Source organism: Caretta caretta, chromosome 13, assembly GCF_965140235.1.
Source record: "Caretta caretta isolate rCarCar2 chromosome 13, rCarCar1.hap1, whole genome shotgun sequence".
Taxonomy (NCBI): domain Eukaryota; kingdom Metazoa; phylum Chordata; order Testudines; family Cheloniidae; genus Caretta; species Caretta caretta.
The window spans coordinates 14,611,416-14,628,579 of record NC_134218.1 but is presented as its reverse complement, the minus strand read 5'-3'; the positions used below and the strand labels follow the sequence as shown (position 1 = coordinate 14,628,579).

General features: G+C 37.5%; 1 protein-coding gene across 7 annotated transcripts in view; it reads right to left on the bottom strand.

Annotated features, from left to right (window-relative positions):
- The window catches only part of ZNF217 (zinc finger protein 217), a 106,098-nt gene that overhangs the window by 72,134 nt on the left and 16,800 nt on the right, over positions 1-17,164 (bottom strand). For 5 of the 7 annotated variants that reach the window (XM_075118761.1, XM_048819715.2, XM_075118762.1 and 2 more), the window contains 4 exons: positions 14,610-16,397; positions 8,832-8,957; positions 6,332-7,930; positions 735-863 (listed from right to left, as the gene is read on the bottom strand). In XM_075118761.1, the coding sequence (XP_074974862.1) occupies positions 754-863; positions 6,332-7,930; positions 8,832-8,957; positions 14,610-16,020 (3,246 nt within the window). In that variant the 5' untranslated portion in view covers positions 16,021-16,397 and the 3' untranslated portion in view covers positions 735-753. The remainder of the gene's footprint in view (positions 1-734; positions 864-6,331; positions 7,931-8,831; positions 8,958-14,609; positions 16,398-17,164) is intronic. The other 2 variants (XR_012664694.1, XM_048819719.2) reach the window with 2 other exon arrangements.

Below are 17,164 nucleotides of genomic sequence, written 5' to 3'. Positions count from 1 at the left end.
TCTTGGGGAAATAACTAACTAATAAGGTTATATAACTCCAAGCACATATAATACATGAGGTGTCAATGTCAAGGAGTTGAACATCAGGAAGTGTTTCCAGAGGAATGATACACAGGATGTCATGCAATCTCTACCCAGAAAAACAGTTAAAGCTTGACTCAAGCAGTGGAACTTTAGTTATTTCACACCATCTTGTGTATATTCAAAAATGCAGTGCAATGAACTGGCAGGGAAATTTGTCGGACATGATAGCTTAGATATCAAGTTTAGAGATCAAGTTTTCATAAGTGCATGAATCCTAGCTAATATCAGCTGCCTCCTCATTTGTAAGTTAATTCTCCATGTAGGTTTTTAAACTCACATTTTAACTTTGTGTACATCCTTCCCTTGAACACTTTAATAGACTGATATTGTAACCCTTTAAATCTAGTTTAATAGATTTAATTTAAATATTGTTAATGCTCCCATTTATTTTGGAAAACAAGTTCCTCCACATTTACTATCAAGGGTGAAGGTTCTAAACCAAGTCATTTGGACTTTTCAAAAATACAATCCTAAACACTGACCATGATACTTAGTTAATTTTTCATAGTAAAGGGGACTTTTGTATTCTTCTCACTGACCTAATTCACATAATTTTTTTCCATAACTCTTCTAATAATTTCACGTACCACTATACTTGATGCCAGATTTAACAAATATCAAAAGTAAAGTCATTTAACAGGATTGTTTACCATTTCTTGAAGTAAATAATCAAGTTTTCTTGTCATTTGGTCGAAAACGTGCATTGCCAATAAAACTCTCATAACTTCGCTTTTGTAGCATGCTGTTAGATAAGTGTTGGTATGACACCGGCCTTTTTCCTGATAAAGTAAATTTTAAGAGGAATTAACAAGATTAGTTGGAAAACAAGGCTCATCATACAATTTACTCAATGCCCTTTTCATTTGCAAGTGAAGTGATTTTATAGTGCCTTTTCACCCAATGATTCAAAAGTGCTTTACACAAACTACTTATGTAGGTACGCTTTGCCACTGAAGTGCAGACCGCTATGGAGTAGAAGACAGCACTCAAACCAATGCACAGCACAACAATTTTAGAGGTACAATAAAGACATATTGCAGAAGAACAATCCTAAAAAAGTGGTATGGAATTTTAGGCATCTAAGAAAAAATAAAAACTTAATATTAAGGCCTTATATGAAACATCACTCCCATATACACATAAAGGTTCCATCACCCTTTCATTCTACTAAGCGTATGTAGTCACTACCCACTGGATAGGTGGGCAGCAATCGATCGATATATCACGTCTAGACTAGACGTGATAAATCGACCCCTAAGCGTTCTCCCATCGACTCTTGTACTCCAGTGCCGCAGGGAGAGTCGACTCACCGCAGCGGAGACACCATAGTAAGTCGATCTAAGTATGTCGACTTCAGCTACGTTATTCACGTAACTGAAGTTGTGTAACTTAGTTAATTCCCCCTCCACTCCCCACCCCTCCCATGTAGACCAGGGCTTAAAGTTTTCCTCTTACACAGATCAGCAACATGTAAGCACAATATAACACACAAGTTTTTTCAAAACAGCTATTATTTATTAAAAGACCAGTATACTAGTCTAAAAGTGAATATTTCCAATGAACTAGAATCTACATTGCCTTATGTCTATCACAACAACTTTTATTGGGCTTGCATTGTAAACTACTTTACAGACGTGTTCAATTTAATTTATTTTAAAACTGAACAAGTCATCTGTCTTAATGATGTGGTGCTAGGTACAGGATTTCTACCTCCTCTATATGCTTTATATGCATCATTTTCAAACAGAAGTTTTTGATAATTTACTATGCCATGGTAACAGGCTGCATTTCAAGTTTAAGTTTATTTTCAACGTGATAGTAAGTGTACAGAAAGCTTTAGGGTTGTTGTTTTTTTTTTTTAAATCTTTGTATGTATTTACATGGACAGACTTTGTAATGCCATTACCAAGGCAGTATTGTGCTTATTGATTTAATTACTAAAGGGATCACTTAAGATTTCTAAATACAGGTTTAAATCAATACTTGATCATATTAAATCTTATGCAATGTTTTTCACCTAAGCTAATAAAACTTAGAAAAAGGTCATGTCTGTTTCAAGAACCAATACTCCATTAGGATACAAAAGCTAAACTACTGTCTATATTCCATGAAAGCCTTAAATGCAGTGTGAAAAAACCAGTAAGGCTTTAATTAAATTTAAATGGCAAAACTAAATTAATTTCAACATAATCTACAAAATTGCTGGAATGTGTCTGAGCAATTGTCTTCAATTTTCAGTCTCGGCCAGATCAATCAGCCAACAGGTTACACTTGATAGAGTGTTGCCACTGCAAAGGATGACTAATTTGAGAGTAACACAAACTGAGCGGTTTCAGAATGTTTCTGTCTCTTCAGGGCAATGCAAACTGGCACAGTTTACGAGCAATAAACGTGGTTTAATCAAGTTTGCCAAATGGAACATATTCTCATGACAATTTGATCCAGCATTTAACGTGATATAACATGTTCATAGGACCTAAATAATGTTTCCACAAGACAAAACAGGCCATAAAAAGGGGTTTAACATCATGTTTTAGAACATCAGGGAGAAATAAGGGTACCAGAACTTGCAGCTGTACACCTGCAAACTATTTGCATATGCTATCTTATAAAACATATCCCTTAAGAGTTGCTAGTTGTTACTACTTTTAGGTACACCTGCATACTTTTAATGTGTAAGAAAGTTTCTCTGTAACTTATACCACAGAACAACATTAGACTTCTTTTCAATCTGCAACCTGTCCATTAAGTGTCTAATACTTATCACAATTTGGCTGTCTCCTCTTCCCAAACCCAACCCCCCTCCCCCCCCCGCCAGCCCCAAAAACAAATCCATCTGAATTTACTCATGTATGGGGCACCATCAAGAGGATTATCTGAGAGTTGGAGGCTAATGGAACAAGTCAATGAGATGAGAGTTTGCAAGAGGTTTAATTATTTTTGAATGTCATCTCAAAAATGTATTGGCCTAGAAAGTCTACCTTTGGTTTCTATCTAGGTACTTCTAAGGCTTCTTCAATGTAGTATCTAATTGAGGCCTTTTGACCATTTATGGGGGAAAATGGTGGTTTAGATGACTAAAGTGGAAACTACAGAATCTATTTGATGAAGTTTACATTCTCAGCTGCAAGCTACAGACCTTACTGCCTCGAGGTGCAGAAAACTGCACCTGTAGGACTGTTCCTATAGATATAGTAATTGCCACATGCTGCAATGTGTATTATGATGTCCACAAGCTCAGATTTCAGAAGCAGAATTTCCATCAGATGCCATAAAGTTTTAGCATAGGAAGAGGGCTAGGTTTGCAGATGTTTTTAAGAAGCATAAAGGAAGGAGAAAATCCAGGTGAACTCCAACATAGGCATTACAGGAATCTAGATAGAGTTTCTCATGCTTTGTTGCTTCTGTAAGTTGAACTCAATCACACAAAAGGGGTTTGTTGCATTCCCAACCCCTGCAAATTCCCATCCCTTTATTTCAGGGACTCCCTGAAATTCCCTCATTTCCCTTTGTCTCTGGCTGTGTCTGTCTCACCTCCATAACTTCTCCTGCCAACCCATTGTACCCCATTCTGCCATGTGGCCTCCCTTCCCATCCTGTACTCCATGTCACTATTCTTATTATCTCCTCTCAGGCAGGAAAAGCCATTCAGGTTGTCAATATTTTGAACTGAGAGGATTGGCAGACCTGAGATAGATATATACAGATGTGTGCGCACGCATACGCTACTAGATGCGAGCAAGGGGCTTGATGTGTTCCCCTCAATTTCCTCCTCCTGGATTTCACCAGAATCAGTAGGGTTCTATTCATTAATACCTAGAACATTTCTTGAAATTTTGGATTATTGCATGTAGGCCTTGCGTTGCATGGCCAATGATGGCTTCAAGATCCACAGAAGGCCCTCATTTAGACTGAAGGACAGACCATCAGTTTCTTCTGAGCATGTAAACTGAACATTATTCACAATAAGCAGTTTAACCAAAAGATGAAAGGCTGAGACTGTTTCAGAGTTTATAAATGTGACTAGTGGATGGCTGTTTCTGTGTCTAGCCGTCAACTGGTCAAAGAAGTTACAGGCTCTACCTCTGCTGCCAATGCGGTCTTGTGTTTTATTGAAAATACATAACGGTAGCAAAGTAACGTTTACAGACAGATAACGTCCACATCAAATTAAGGCTTAAATGCTTTCTAAAAGTAAACTCCCACATTAAAAAAACTTCAGTACTCAGCTAAAGTTAAGATTTTATCCATAACTTCTGCGAAAAGCCAGGTTACTTAAGGTATTTCGATATATTTCTCTTTTCAAAAAGCCCATCCATCAGACTATTTCCCCCCTTTTACTCCCTTTCTTGTTATTTATATAAGAATGAAGACATACAGCTTCCCAACCCAGAGAACCCATACCCAACTCACTATTTCATGCGTCTCCAAAGCAAGTCACATACCCTAGCAGCCAACGTTAACATTCAAGGCCTGGGCTTGAATGCTTAAAAATTAAATTAACCTAGCTATGTTGCTCAGGGCTGTGAAAAAATGTCATGCCCTGAGCACCATAGTTAGATCGACTTAATGGAAGAATCCTTTTTCAACCTGGTTACTGCCTCTCAGAGATGTGGATTAGGTACATTGATGGAGAAACCCCTTCCATCGATGTAGTGTAGTGTAGAAATATCCAACACCTTAGCTGTGCTGCCGTAGCCTACACATGGCAGAAGACACTGCCCATGTGACTAGGAACCACAAATATAATTTCAAACACTCAGAAATGAATCAGATACTGCATTCCACCTCTCATCCATCAGATGAGAAATAAAGCTGTCACTCTTCCTCCCATATTCCCACTAGTGGAGACTAGGTTTACACATCTCTACCCAAAACCACCCACACCAACACCCACTATACCTTTCAACTTCCAAATGCAGGTTTAATATGTTGCCATCACTACATCTGCTATAACCTGAACTGGTTCAGCAATATTGGTTACACACCACAATATACTATAAATGTATTACCTTATTTCCACAGAGGACAAGTTGCTTCATACGCATGCTTCCACGGAGCTCAGTGGTTATGAGGCATAATTAAAGTTAAGAAATTCTTTCTATGTCTACAACATTTTGAGAGTTTTTGTAAAAAGCAATTGATATAGATAAGTTGCAAAGATACATCTTTCAAATCGTATGTCAGACTATAAATAGAAAGCCACTGAGTTCTACATAGTACAGCATTTCAACTTTGGTGGCTGTGTTAGACTGCAGTACAAGAGTACAAATAAAAATAGGTGAAGATAGAAATGGCAAGATCCCAAGTTCAAGTTTTTTTTCCCCATAAGTAAATTTAGTGTCTCAAGTCCACGTTGACCTCAGTGGGAGCTCTCAGATGTTCAACATTTTGTAAAATTAGGCAGGTGCCTAAAAATGGATTCATGCATTTCACTTTAGGCTCCTGGTTTTGAAAATCTTGGTTAAGAGTGATATTTACCAAATGAAGTTACTACAATAAAATGTTAATACTATTGATTAGTGATGGGACTTTTCAATTTGAATATTAAACAGACACATTTAGTTAGACACATTTCTAATGAAGTGTTCAGCTTCTATTAAAAATTACGTATTAATGTAACCCACTGAAGTTTTTAGTTCAGATGTAGAATATATAGGGTTAAGGCAGACCTGAAGTAAGTTTTACAGGATTTAATATATTTTGGAGGTTGGACTTTTTTTTTTTTTTTTTTTTAAATGCTCTCTTTGGAAGAAATTTGATAAACATTCCATGGGATCCAAGGTTTCTTTGCATGAGATGCTAAATGTTTAACATTTAGCATTATAATCCTTTAATATACTCTAGAAACATTAACTGACCATCTGCAATGAAGGTTGGGAGTACTAACAGTAGTACATATTTGACATCAAAGAATAAGAATAGCTGTCATAGTAACACTTAAAAATTAACCTTTTAGAAAACTTCAACTTCCTGCAACAGATGTTTGTTATTGTTTATATGAAGCAACAAGTTACACTGATTGAATTTGAAGTCTGAATACTTCCTGTGACCTTAAGTTTATCATAAGCCATTGAGTAAGATAATAAAATGCTGACAAACCATCATTTGCACCAGTAGATACTAGTGATGCAGAGACAGTTTTGTGCATTTAAATATCTGATTTGAATCATTTACCTTCAAGTTAGAGCAAAAATTTAAGTTTTACCAGAGTTATAGTTGAGTATAAACAGAGAAAATACAGTACCTTCTATTGGAGAGCTGGTTGCTTGGCCATTGCTAGGTCCAAAAGAACCATAAAGTGGTCCAGGGCTATATGGCTCATAGGTTTTCAGAATAGTTAGTACATTTCGAGAATCAACTTCATCTGAATTCAGAAGCCCTTGTTTGGTTGGCAAAACAGAGGATGCAGGTTTGGCATGTGAACATTCCTGAGGTAACAGATTTGCATATCTGTTTGCAACACGAGATCTGCTCATGTCATATCTTCTGTAATTAATCCTTGCAGAGTCAACGTGTTCAAGAGCTAACAGATTAGGTTTCACTCTTTTAGAGGATGGTTCACCAAATTCTAAGTTTATGTGACCCACAGATCTATTGCAGAGATATTCTCTTCCTCGATTACTGAGCCAGGCAGATTCATTAAGAGGAGAATCATAGGAGCAATTGATGCTGCTACTGACTACACCAGGTTGAGAAGCTGATATATTTAGAATTTTTGCTTTAGGTTCAGCTTTTTTCACTCTATCCATTACTGAAGAAATACTAGGATTTGAGTACATATCTTGCTGTGGTTGCCGACAGCTACTCGCCTGAGCGCCAATGCTTTGTGGTTTGTAAGACTTCAAGTTACTTGGCGCTGAACTGCTGGGATCTACAGTAGAAAAAACAGGGACTTTGCTCTGTAGAGGGGGACACTGTTTAGTCTTCTCTGTATGCAACTGTTTTGGTTGCATAGATAGGGAAGCCTTGCTTTTATTAGGGTTAAGAGACAGGGGAAGCACATCTTTACCAAGAAGAGCTGGTGGGCATCCAGTACGCCTGGCTTTAGCCAAAGCCTTGTTTCTGTAACCATTTTTGTTAACAGTGTCGGGATTGTATTTATGCATCAACCTCTGGTGTATCATAAGGACTTCTGGATAAAACGTTCTATAAGTACAAAATGGGCAGGTGCTGGTTGCTAACAAGCCTTTAGCAGTTGAGATCACTGAACATTCTTGCACTGTCCCAGTAGATAAATTTAACGGCTTTTCTTGAGAACCCATTATATGCTTGTGTTTGCATTTTTCGGCGCTCTCTCTCATTTCTTCCACATTATTTATGTCCTTTAAGGCACCAATCAACTGGATATCATCTCCCTCCAATGTCACTAAAGCATCTCTCTCTTTTTTATCAATGGGATTATTTGCCTGAGATTCCATTGCTTTTCCCTCTGCTTTTAGCTTATCCAGGTAAGGAGCGTCTGAGTTCTCATTCATTTGATTTGAGCTATTACCAACTGCACTCTTCTTTAAGTCCCGAGTATCATTTTTCATGGTCAAGATGACTGGACCACCCAATATGCTCTGAAAGGAAGACAATATCTCTTTTTGTTGCTTTACAGGTGGGCAGCCCTTTGCATCTTTGGCACCATCAATAAACTTTTTCAAGTTTTTGGTTTCTTGAGCACCATCAGTGGCTTGCAGGAGGTCCATCCCCTGACTCTGTAACAAAACTTTGCTGTCACTTTTCACATCTGTTGTGATATCAGCCTGCTTCTCCTTGTGATGCCTCTCTAAATGATACCTCAATGATGTTTTCTGGGCTGCTGCATACTCACAAAATTCACATTTGTATGGTTTTTCACCTGAAACAGTTTCATCAGAGAAAAAGTTTGATGCATATTGATTTAAAATCTTCAACATAATTAAATGATTCAATGAGTTTTAGAATTCACAAGACTAAGAAAATATAGTGTTCTTCTTTTCTCCTCCCCCTGCTCAAAACACACACATTTCTTATGCAGGCTCCAAATTGATCTATGACCCCTAAGAACTATACCTAGTGGTTGTTTGTGGGCGGTTTGTTTGTCTTTTTGTTAACTACAGTGACATCTTCTGGTTAGGATGAGAGTTTTTCCTACATGTTCAGAAGGTGTACGGATGGCAGTTAGCAATCTGTTGAGCACAGATAAAGGAAATAAGCATAATTAAAGGGACCCCGTTTGATCAATTGCAGCCACATGTCGGCATGGCCAAAGACAACACGGGCTGGTCAGCAAATGGGAATAATATTAGCCAAATGTATAAACAGTCCTTTGAGAAAAAAATAGGGACATTTCCGTTCATTAAATACACTGACAGACAGTTTCTTTGGAGGAGGAGTACATATGGGGTATGGAAAAGAAGCTTTACTGAAAACAGGGACAACAGTCTCTGACACAGCAGCAGTGGCACATACTTGGGAGTTGTATTCTGGATTTTTAAAAGCAGTGTGATAATTAGACAAGGGTGAAAGGCAGGATACAACATTACAAATCAAAGTGTAGCAGAGACATAAGAGTCCAGCGTGAGTCTAATTTACAGTAGATTTGAGTTTAGGAAATTAGAATAAATATGCATCGCTGTTTAAGGCTATGTTTCATTTACACTTCAGTTGCAACATTGGAGATTTTAGATCTTAGTTTTAATTTCTTCTTAACAGGAATCTAAAGTTCCCTCTGATATCGCTTAAGCAGACCTTCTCCTGAAGAATTTAAAATCCTTTACCTGTATGAGTTCTGAGATGAATATTGAGGTAATAATTTGAGCGGAAATATTTTCCACAATAGCTGCATTCTCTTGAGGCCCCAAGGTTTTTAACTTTTGCTCTTTCCAAGCCATCTTCATTTTTATCTTTGTAAGGAAAAAAAACATGCAAACCCACATTATGAGGAGTAAATGTAAATTTGGGCTCCATTTGTTTCAACCTCAAAAGCACAAGTGTCTGCTAGAAATCACCTCCCCCCCCCCCACATTTAATTAGGGGGAGGCTAGCTCCCAATATAGATCGGCAAAAACCCCTCTGATCTATTTTACTGCACACTCCTGCTATCTGACCGTCAAGAGAGTTTTAAGAGACTTCCAGTTGTGCGTCAGATAGTATTGTGGTTTGTGACTGATGAAGGATCCATTGGGATTTAAACAAAATCCAAAGCTAGGCCCTAAGAGTTGAACAAATACATTTCATTAACTTTAATCATGTATGCCTCTCTCCATTGTGTATACCATATCTTATAAATCCTTTATGGCCCACAAACAGACCAAATGTTTTCTTTAAGACAGGAATTTAAACTAGACAAGATAAGATACAGGCTTATAGTACACTACTGCAGAAATTAGTTTGCACTAATCAATGGAATATCGTGGCTGGGGGAGACCATTTTAGTATCAACAGGTCTTGGTAAAATGGTCTTCATTTTTTGTCCCTGGGAATTATTAATACTTAAGTTGAGATCTGGCAAACATACAGGGGAAAGGAAGTGACATGACTAGTGTTTCACAGATTTTAACATTTTTTTCAAGTTTGCAGTTAGAAAAACTTTGTCTCTTTCTGTAAGTGTAAGCACCAATAGTTACCACTAGAGGGTAGCAAGTGCAGCATAATGTCTAACAAGGAAGAGGAGAAAGTTTTATTCATGAATACTATAAAAGTCAGTCAACTTTTTTTTTTTTAAATCAGGCTGCATTAAGTACACCTTTGAGAACACTAACTGTCACTACTCAGATCAAAATGGACTAGGAAGGATTTTGTTTTTAGTAAATTCATCCTTTTACTTGGTTAATCACTTAGTTTGTCAAATACCGAAGTGGCTTCAAATGGCTCAAACTTGTGCTGAAAGTATTTTAGTTTTATTTTTTAAAATTTATATATAGTAGAAAATTTTGTGATAGTTTTAAAACACACCCATTCAAACTGATGTATGCATTGGAACTATGACTCAACATCTCATGATAACTGTTTTAATGCAGGAAGATAACAGCAACTGAGAAGAAGCAACAAGAAGTACATTTAGCATTTCTTAATTGAATCAGTAACACAGCAGCCAAACTAAGGGTTGTACATTGCTAAAATTGGAAAAAATGCAATAGTGTGTGCCAGGACATTCTGTACACTGTGTCTTGAGGTTATGCAAGTATCCTTTCTTTAAATGCAGACACAAAGTATGTCACATGTAAGATGAAGATGCAAGACCACAGTTAGAAATTCTAACCAGTTAAAATACCATCTTTGCTTTTTTTTTTTACCCTAATCCCCAAAAGAGTACAATAAATGTTAACTCTAGAGGAATTGTTAAAGTTTTAATGTTCCATATATTCCCGTCCTACACAGGATTAGAACTTTGAATCTCAGCAGTAACAAACAGTTTGATCCCGACTACTCTGGCCAAGGAAACTGTGTTAGCACTTTTCTTCCAAGTAGTGTATTTAAGCATACCGGTCTCTTAGTCAATTCACATGCCAGTAACTTGCCTACCTTTCCTCTTTCTGGTAATTTAAGGATGTTGGTCCATAACATTGAATTTTGCTAACTTCACATCATTCAAGGGAATATGCTACACACAAGAGCAGTGACCAAATTGTTTAGAGTTAATTCTTCAGTTTTTAAAGTTCTAATATCTGCAGATACTAAACATTAGAGACTGTTCTGCCTGCCTCCACAAAAGCAGAAAATGAAGAATAACTTTCATTTTACAATATGGCAAGACCATATGGGGAAGAAAAACTGGAAATATTAGTCCATAAGCTAAAATTACTACTTAACTGCATCACAGAGACTGGGTGAGAAATCTCATGGCTAGAATATGGGTTGCTCAGGAAGGATGGGTGGGGGAAAAAAGGAGGTGTTGCATTAGACCTCAGAAATACACATTTGTTTGGAGGTCCAGAAGGAGATTAGAGGCAGACCATTTGAAAGTCTGAGGAAGATAAGAGAAGAGAAGAGAACAAAACAAAAACAGAAAGAGGGGCTGTGTCATGGTCAGAGTCTAGTATACGCAAAAAGAAAAGGAGTACTTGTGGCACCTTAGAGACTAACCAAATCAGGAGGAGGGGTTATATGAGACATTTCTAGATCAATCAATAGAAATATCCAAAAAACACTAGATCTGATAGTAAGGGAGGACTGATTGCCCAGACATCTGTTGGAAAAGTAATATGTCAAAATACAAAATGCCCAGTACATTCTTGAACAACTTTTTGTTTCTAAAGGTGGAAGTAGTAATTAAGTAGACTTCATTCTGACTAACAAGGAAGAATTGGTTGTAAAGCTGAAAGTGGAAGGCAATTTGAGTGAAAGTGATCGTGAAATTATTGATTCTAAGGAAAGGAAGGAGTGAGAACACCAAAATAAGGACAACAGACTTAAAAACAAAACTAACAAGCCCAGAGAACTGGTAGTTAAGGTCCCATGGGAAGAAAATCTAAGGGGAAAAGAAGTTCAGGAGAAACTGCCAGCTCTCAAAGAGACAGACACACAAAAGCAAACTACTCCCACATGGAGGAAAGAGGCCAGTAGGACTCATTAGGAACTTTAACAACCTGGAGGAAAAAAAACCCAAAAGGAAACCTACAGAAAGTGGAAACACGGACACATTGTTAAGTATATGTACAAAAGAATAGTACAAGCACGTAGGGACAAAATCAGAAAGATTAAGGCACAACGTAAGTTACACCTAGCAAGGGACACAACAAGCAGTAAGAAATGACACACACACACGTACTTAACAAGAGAAGGATGAAGGAAAGTGTAGGTCCTATACTTAGCAGGGAAGAAGAGTGAACAACAGATGGCTGAGGTGTTCCTATTTTGCTTCAGGCTTCACTAAAAGGGTAAATTGTGATCAGACACTTAACACAATTAAGATTAACAACAAGGGGGAAGGAACACAAGCTAAAATAGGAAAACAGGTTAAAGAACACTTTAGTTAGATGCACTCAAGTTGGCAGGGCCTGACTGAATGCACCCTAGAGTACGTCAGGAACTACCTGAAGGAATATTGGAACCATAAGCGATTATCTTTCAGAACTCATGGAGCACAGGTGACGCCCCATAAGACTGAAGAAGGGTAAACATAATACCTATCTTTAAAATGGGTAACAAAGAACTTGGGAATTGTAGACCAGTCAAGCTATCTTCAATACGTGAAAAGATACTGGAACAAATGATTAAACAATCAATTTGTAATTACCTAAGGGATAACAGAGTTATAAGGCCAATATGGATTTGTCAACAACAAATCATGCCAAACCATGGCATTTCCTTCTTTGATAGGGTTACTGGCCTGGTAGATTAGGGAAGTTGTAGATGGGATATATCTTGAGTTTAGTAAGGCTTTTGGCAGTCCAATGTGATATTCTCATAAACAAACAAGAGAAATGTGGTCTAGTTGAAGTTACTATAAGGTGGGTGAAAGGCCATACTCAAAGAATAGTTGTCAGTGGTTCGCTGTCAAACAGTGGAATTGTATTGAGTAGGGTCCTACAGGGGTCTGTCCTGGGCCCAGCACTATTCAATATTTTCATTAAATGACATGGATAAAGGAGTGGAGCATATGCTTAATAAATTTAAGAATGACACCAGGTGAGAGAGGTTGCAAGCACTTTGGGGGACTGGATTAGAATTCAGAATAGCTTTGACAAATTGGAGAAGTGGTCTGAAATCAACAAGATGAAATTCAGCAAAGACAAGTGCAGGGTTTAATAGGTTTAACCGGCTAGTAGTAGCAGTAGTACTGCTGAAAAGAATTTGAGGGGTTACATAGCATCACATATTGACTGAGCCAACTATGTGATGTAGTTGCAAAAAAGGCTAATATTCTGGGGCGTAAAAACAGAAGTGTTGTAAATCAGACACAGGAGGTAATTGTCCCTCTCAACTCAGTAGAGGTGAGGCCTCAGCTGGAATATTGTGTCCAGTTCTTGGCATCACACTTTAAGTTGTGAAAAAATTGGAAAGATAATCCAGATGAGAGCAACAAAAATTAGAAGTTTAGAAAACCTGACCTATGATTAACCGTTAAAAAAGTGGGTAGGTTTAGTCTTGAGACAAGACGACGGGGCAGGGGCGGGGGGGGGGAGTGGGCTTGATAATTGTTTTCAAATATGTTAATGGCCGTTATAAACAGGGTACGATCAACTGTTCTCTATGTCCACTGAAGGCAGAACAAGTAATTGGTTTAATCTGTAAAACAAGCTGATTTAGGTTTGATATTGAAAAAGACATTCTAACTATAGTGATAGATAAACACTGAAAAGTTACAAAGGGAGGTTGTGGAATCCCCATTATTGCATGTTCTTAAAAACTGGACAGACAAACACCTTTCAGGGATTGTCTAGATGACCTCCTGAGGTCCCTTCTAGCCCTACATTTCTATGATTATTTTTCAAAAGAAAGTCACTATATTTGGACTATAGTTGCTAAGCAGTTTCTCAAGAAGAATTCTCTTCCTAGATAGGTTTCAGAGTAGCAGCTGTGTTAGTCTGTATCTACAAAAAGAACAGGAGTGCTTGTGGCACCTTAGAAACTGACAAGTTTATTAGAGCATAAGCTTTCGTGGGCTACAGCCCACTTCATCAGATGCACAGAATGAAACATATAGTAAGAAGATATATATACACACACACATACAGAGAAGGTGGAAGTTGCCATACATACTGTAAGAGGCTAATTAAATATTAGCCTCTTTCGTACAGTTTGTATGGCAACTTCCACCTTCTGTGTATATGTAGATACACACACACCTTCTTACTATATGTTCCATTCTATGCATCCGATGAAGTGGGTTGTAGCCCACGAAAGCTTATGCTCCAATAAATTTGTTAGTCTAAGGTGCCACAAGTACTCCTGTTCTTCCTAGATAGTGCAAAAAAAAAAAAAAAAGAGTACTAACTTAAGCTTGTACATTACACTGCATTTCATTTTAAGCCTGCAGTGACAACTAATTCTTTTTCCAGTGGCAATCAACTATTTAAAAGACTATTTTTTTAAAAAAAGAAAAGGAGTACTTGTGGCACCTTAGAGACTAACCAATTTGAGCATGACCTTTCGTGAGCTACAGCTTCATCACCGATGAAGTGAGTTGTAGCTCACGAAAGCTCATGCTCAAATAAATTGGTTAGTCTCTAAGGTGCCACAAGTACTCCTTTTCTTTTTGCGAATACAGACTAACACGGCTGTTACTCTGAAACCTTTTTTTTTTAAACCAGTTATTTTAGTAAATTTTTTCCCTAACCAATACCTGCACTTGCTATCCAGTTTGGTAAATTAATTTACCATCATAATTTCCTAAACCCAAAGCATAAACAGAAGGACATTAAATATTTTATATATGTTAATGAGATCTCAAAATGGAGATACCACCCCCTGGCATTTTATATCATCGTCTGGTCATTGTTTATGATGGACAAATTAGGCAGATAATTTAACATTTCCTTGCTTAGTACAAAAAAAACAAAACAAAGATATCTATGCTATTTTAATCTAAAATGTTCATATATACTTCTTACCTAAATGAAGGGTGTCTGGTAGGCCATCTTCAGATCCATCTTCAGAGCCTCCCTCTGTTCGATCTACTACTCCATTTTCATGTAGGGTTACAATTAAGTCTGCACAGTATGTTCTAGAAGTGGCTGAAGTCTCTGTATCAGTCCTCCTATCTCTCTTATGTACTCTTGAATGAAGAACTAGCTGGTGGTATGTTCTAAAGGCTTTGCCACACTCTGAGCAGTGTGTTGGTTTCTCCTTGTTTTGTGACAATTTAGGATCCATCTCCATAGAAGGCACTTCAACATTGGGATGTTTCAGTTTGTCTTGGGACAGGGTACCATTTCCTGGACAACTGCTACTTTTATTTACTTTTGACCTCCCAGTACTTTCAGTCTGACTAACCTGGCTACCTTTATTTGTATTCCAAATTTCACCAAGTTCTTCTTTATCAGATGATGAATCATCATTGTCTGTACTTCCTTCTTGCCCTGGTTCTTTAATCTGTCCATGGCCAACAGCAACTTTACCTTTGGTAGCGAGCTGCCATGCTTGATATGTATTGAATGGATCCAGTTCAGCTATCCATTTCACAGGTTTTACTGATCTGCTCTTTTCTGAAGTCACATTTGGTCTTAAGTTCAAAAATTGCAGAAATTCTTCTCTCTGAGCCAGTCCTCCTTTATTGGCTCCAACAGTGACTTGTGGGCTCTCACCATTGGATGCCGACTCTTTGGTGTGCACTTTACTGTGCTCAATTAAGTTTTCTTTATTGAGAAATAGGAAACCACAAACCATGCAGATTTTGTAAGGTGATGTTACACTTTCAGTTACATGCTCCTGTACCACCTCATTTATTGTTACTGGGCTTTCAGAACCTTGTTGAAGCTTATTTCTTGAACCAGGTTTACCAGTATGTGTTCTCATGTGATTTTTGAGGAACCAAGGCTCTTTAAATCTTCTTCCACATACATTACACCAATATGTGAAAGAGTCCTTATGCTTTTTCATGTGAGTCTCAACATCAAAAGCTTCATCAAATGTTTGCCCACAAACTTCACAGCTAAATTCTTCATTGTCCTTCTCATTGTTGTTTGGTGATGGCAAGTCTGTTCTAACTTGACATTTATCGAGAGGACTAATATACTCTGCTTCGACACGCAGAACTGCTGGTTCACAAAGCGTTGGTCTATGTTGAGTTAAGACATGCTTACCAAGTTCTTCAGGGTGTTTAAAAGTCTGATCACAAAACATGCAATCCAAAGGCATACACCCTTCTGCTTGCATCAAGAACTTTTCTTGCACGTTTTTGTAAGAAATTGTGTTGGTCCCTTTTATCAGCATTGAGGCATCATTGTTCTCCATCTGCACACCAACAGTACTGGCTATCCCATCCGGTCCATCCATATATACTAAAAGGGGTTGAGTTGGCATATTTCCGGGGTTTCGTTCCCTATCATGTATTAACGTGATGTCTCAGTTCTTCCTGGGACGTTCTCCGGTCACAGTAAGGACACTTGTAAGCTTCTCTTCACATATGCATGCAGATATGCTAGGCTAGAAGACTACTGCATGGAAGTCTTGCTACACGTCAAAGGAGATTGATTTTTATCTGTATTCATACACCATTAAAAGTATACCCATTGGTTTGGTTTCCTTGAGCTACTTTTTCAGCTGTTTAAGTTCACTTAACTTTAAAGAGAGTCTGTAGAAGTCATCAGTTGTACTTACTTCTCCCTTCGTAATATTTCAAATACTTCTATTGTGCAGGACAGAGTCAAGAGGCTCAGTAGAACAGAGAACTCTGGCACCTATAGAAACAGAACCACAACTAGCTTTTAAAATTAAAAAAATAAAAAATGAAACAAGACTTTTTAAAGAGACATTAAACATCATATCTCAAATACACAGATAAGTTTTATATTGAAGAAGTCTTTAGCACTCATTCAAAATACAAGCTATGTTTCCAATATGCCATAAAGAAGGGTTAGGGAAATACCTGATTACATCTCTTCCCTGACCTACTGGGAATAAGCAGCATAATCTTGAACACCAACTCATTTTTTTCTGCTAATTTCTATACTAATTTGTTATATAAAAAGTGTTTTACCCAGCTACATTAAAAACTCACAATGTCTCATATTTCAGATTACAAGTCTGCTGAATCCATATTTCAGTGAATATATTAATGCATTTTTAAGTGATGCAACAAGCTGAAGTAGTTACACATTAGTGCTGTGAAAACTGCCTTTGACAGAGACAGAGACACTTTGGATTTTATCCTTATGGCCTATGAAAAGGAAGGAGGAGAATTCTAAACTTTTCCAAACTTAAATCAGCTTGAAGTTATTTTCACATTACTGGCAGATAGTATAAATTCCTGTACTAACAATAGCCTCACTAATGCCACTATTTAAAAGTCTGTCACTCTGTTGCAAAAATCTTAAAGAATTAGATTGTACACAAAAATGAACTAGGTATTGTGTTTAAGTGCATAAACTGCAGACACTTCATTTTGAATCCCATTTTACATATCTATTTTAGATTATACACACACAATAAACCCCCAACAACTTGT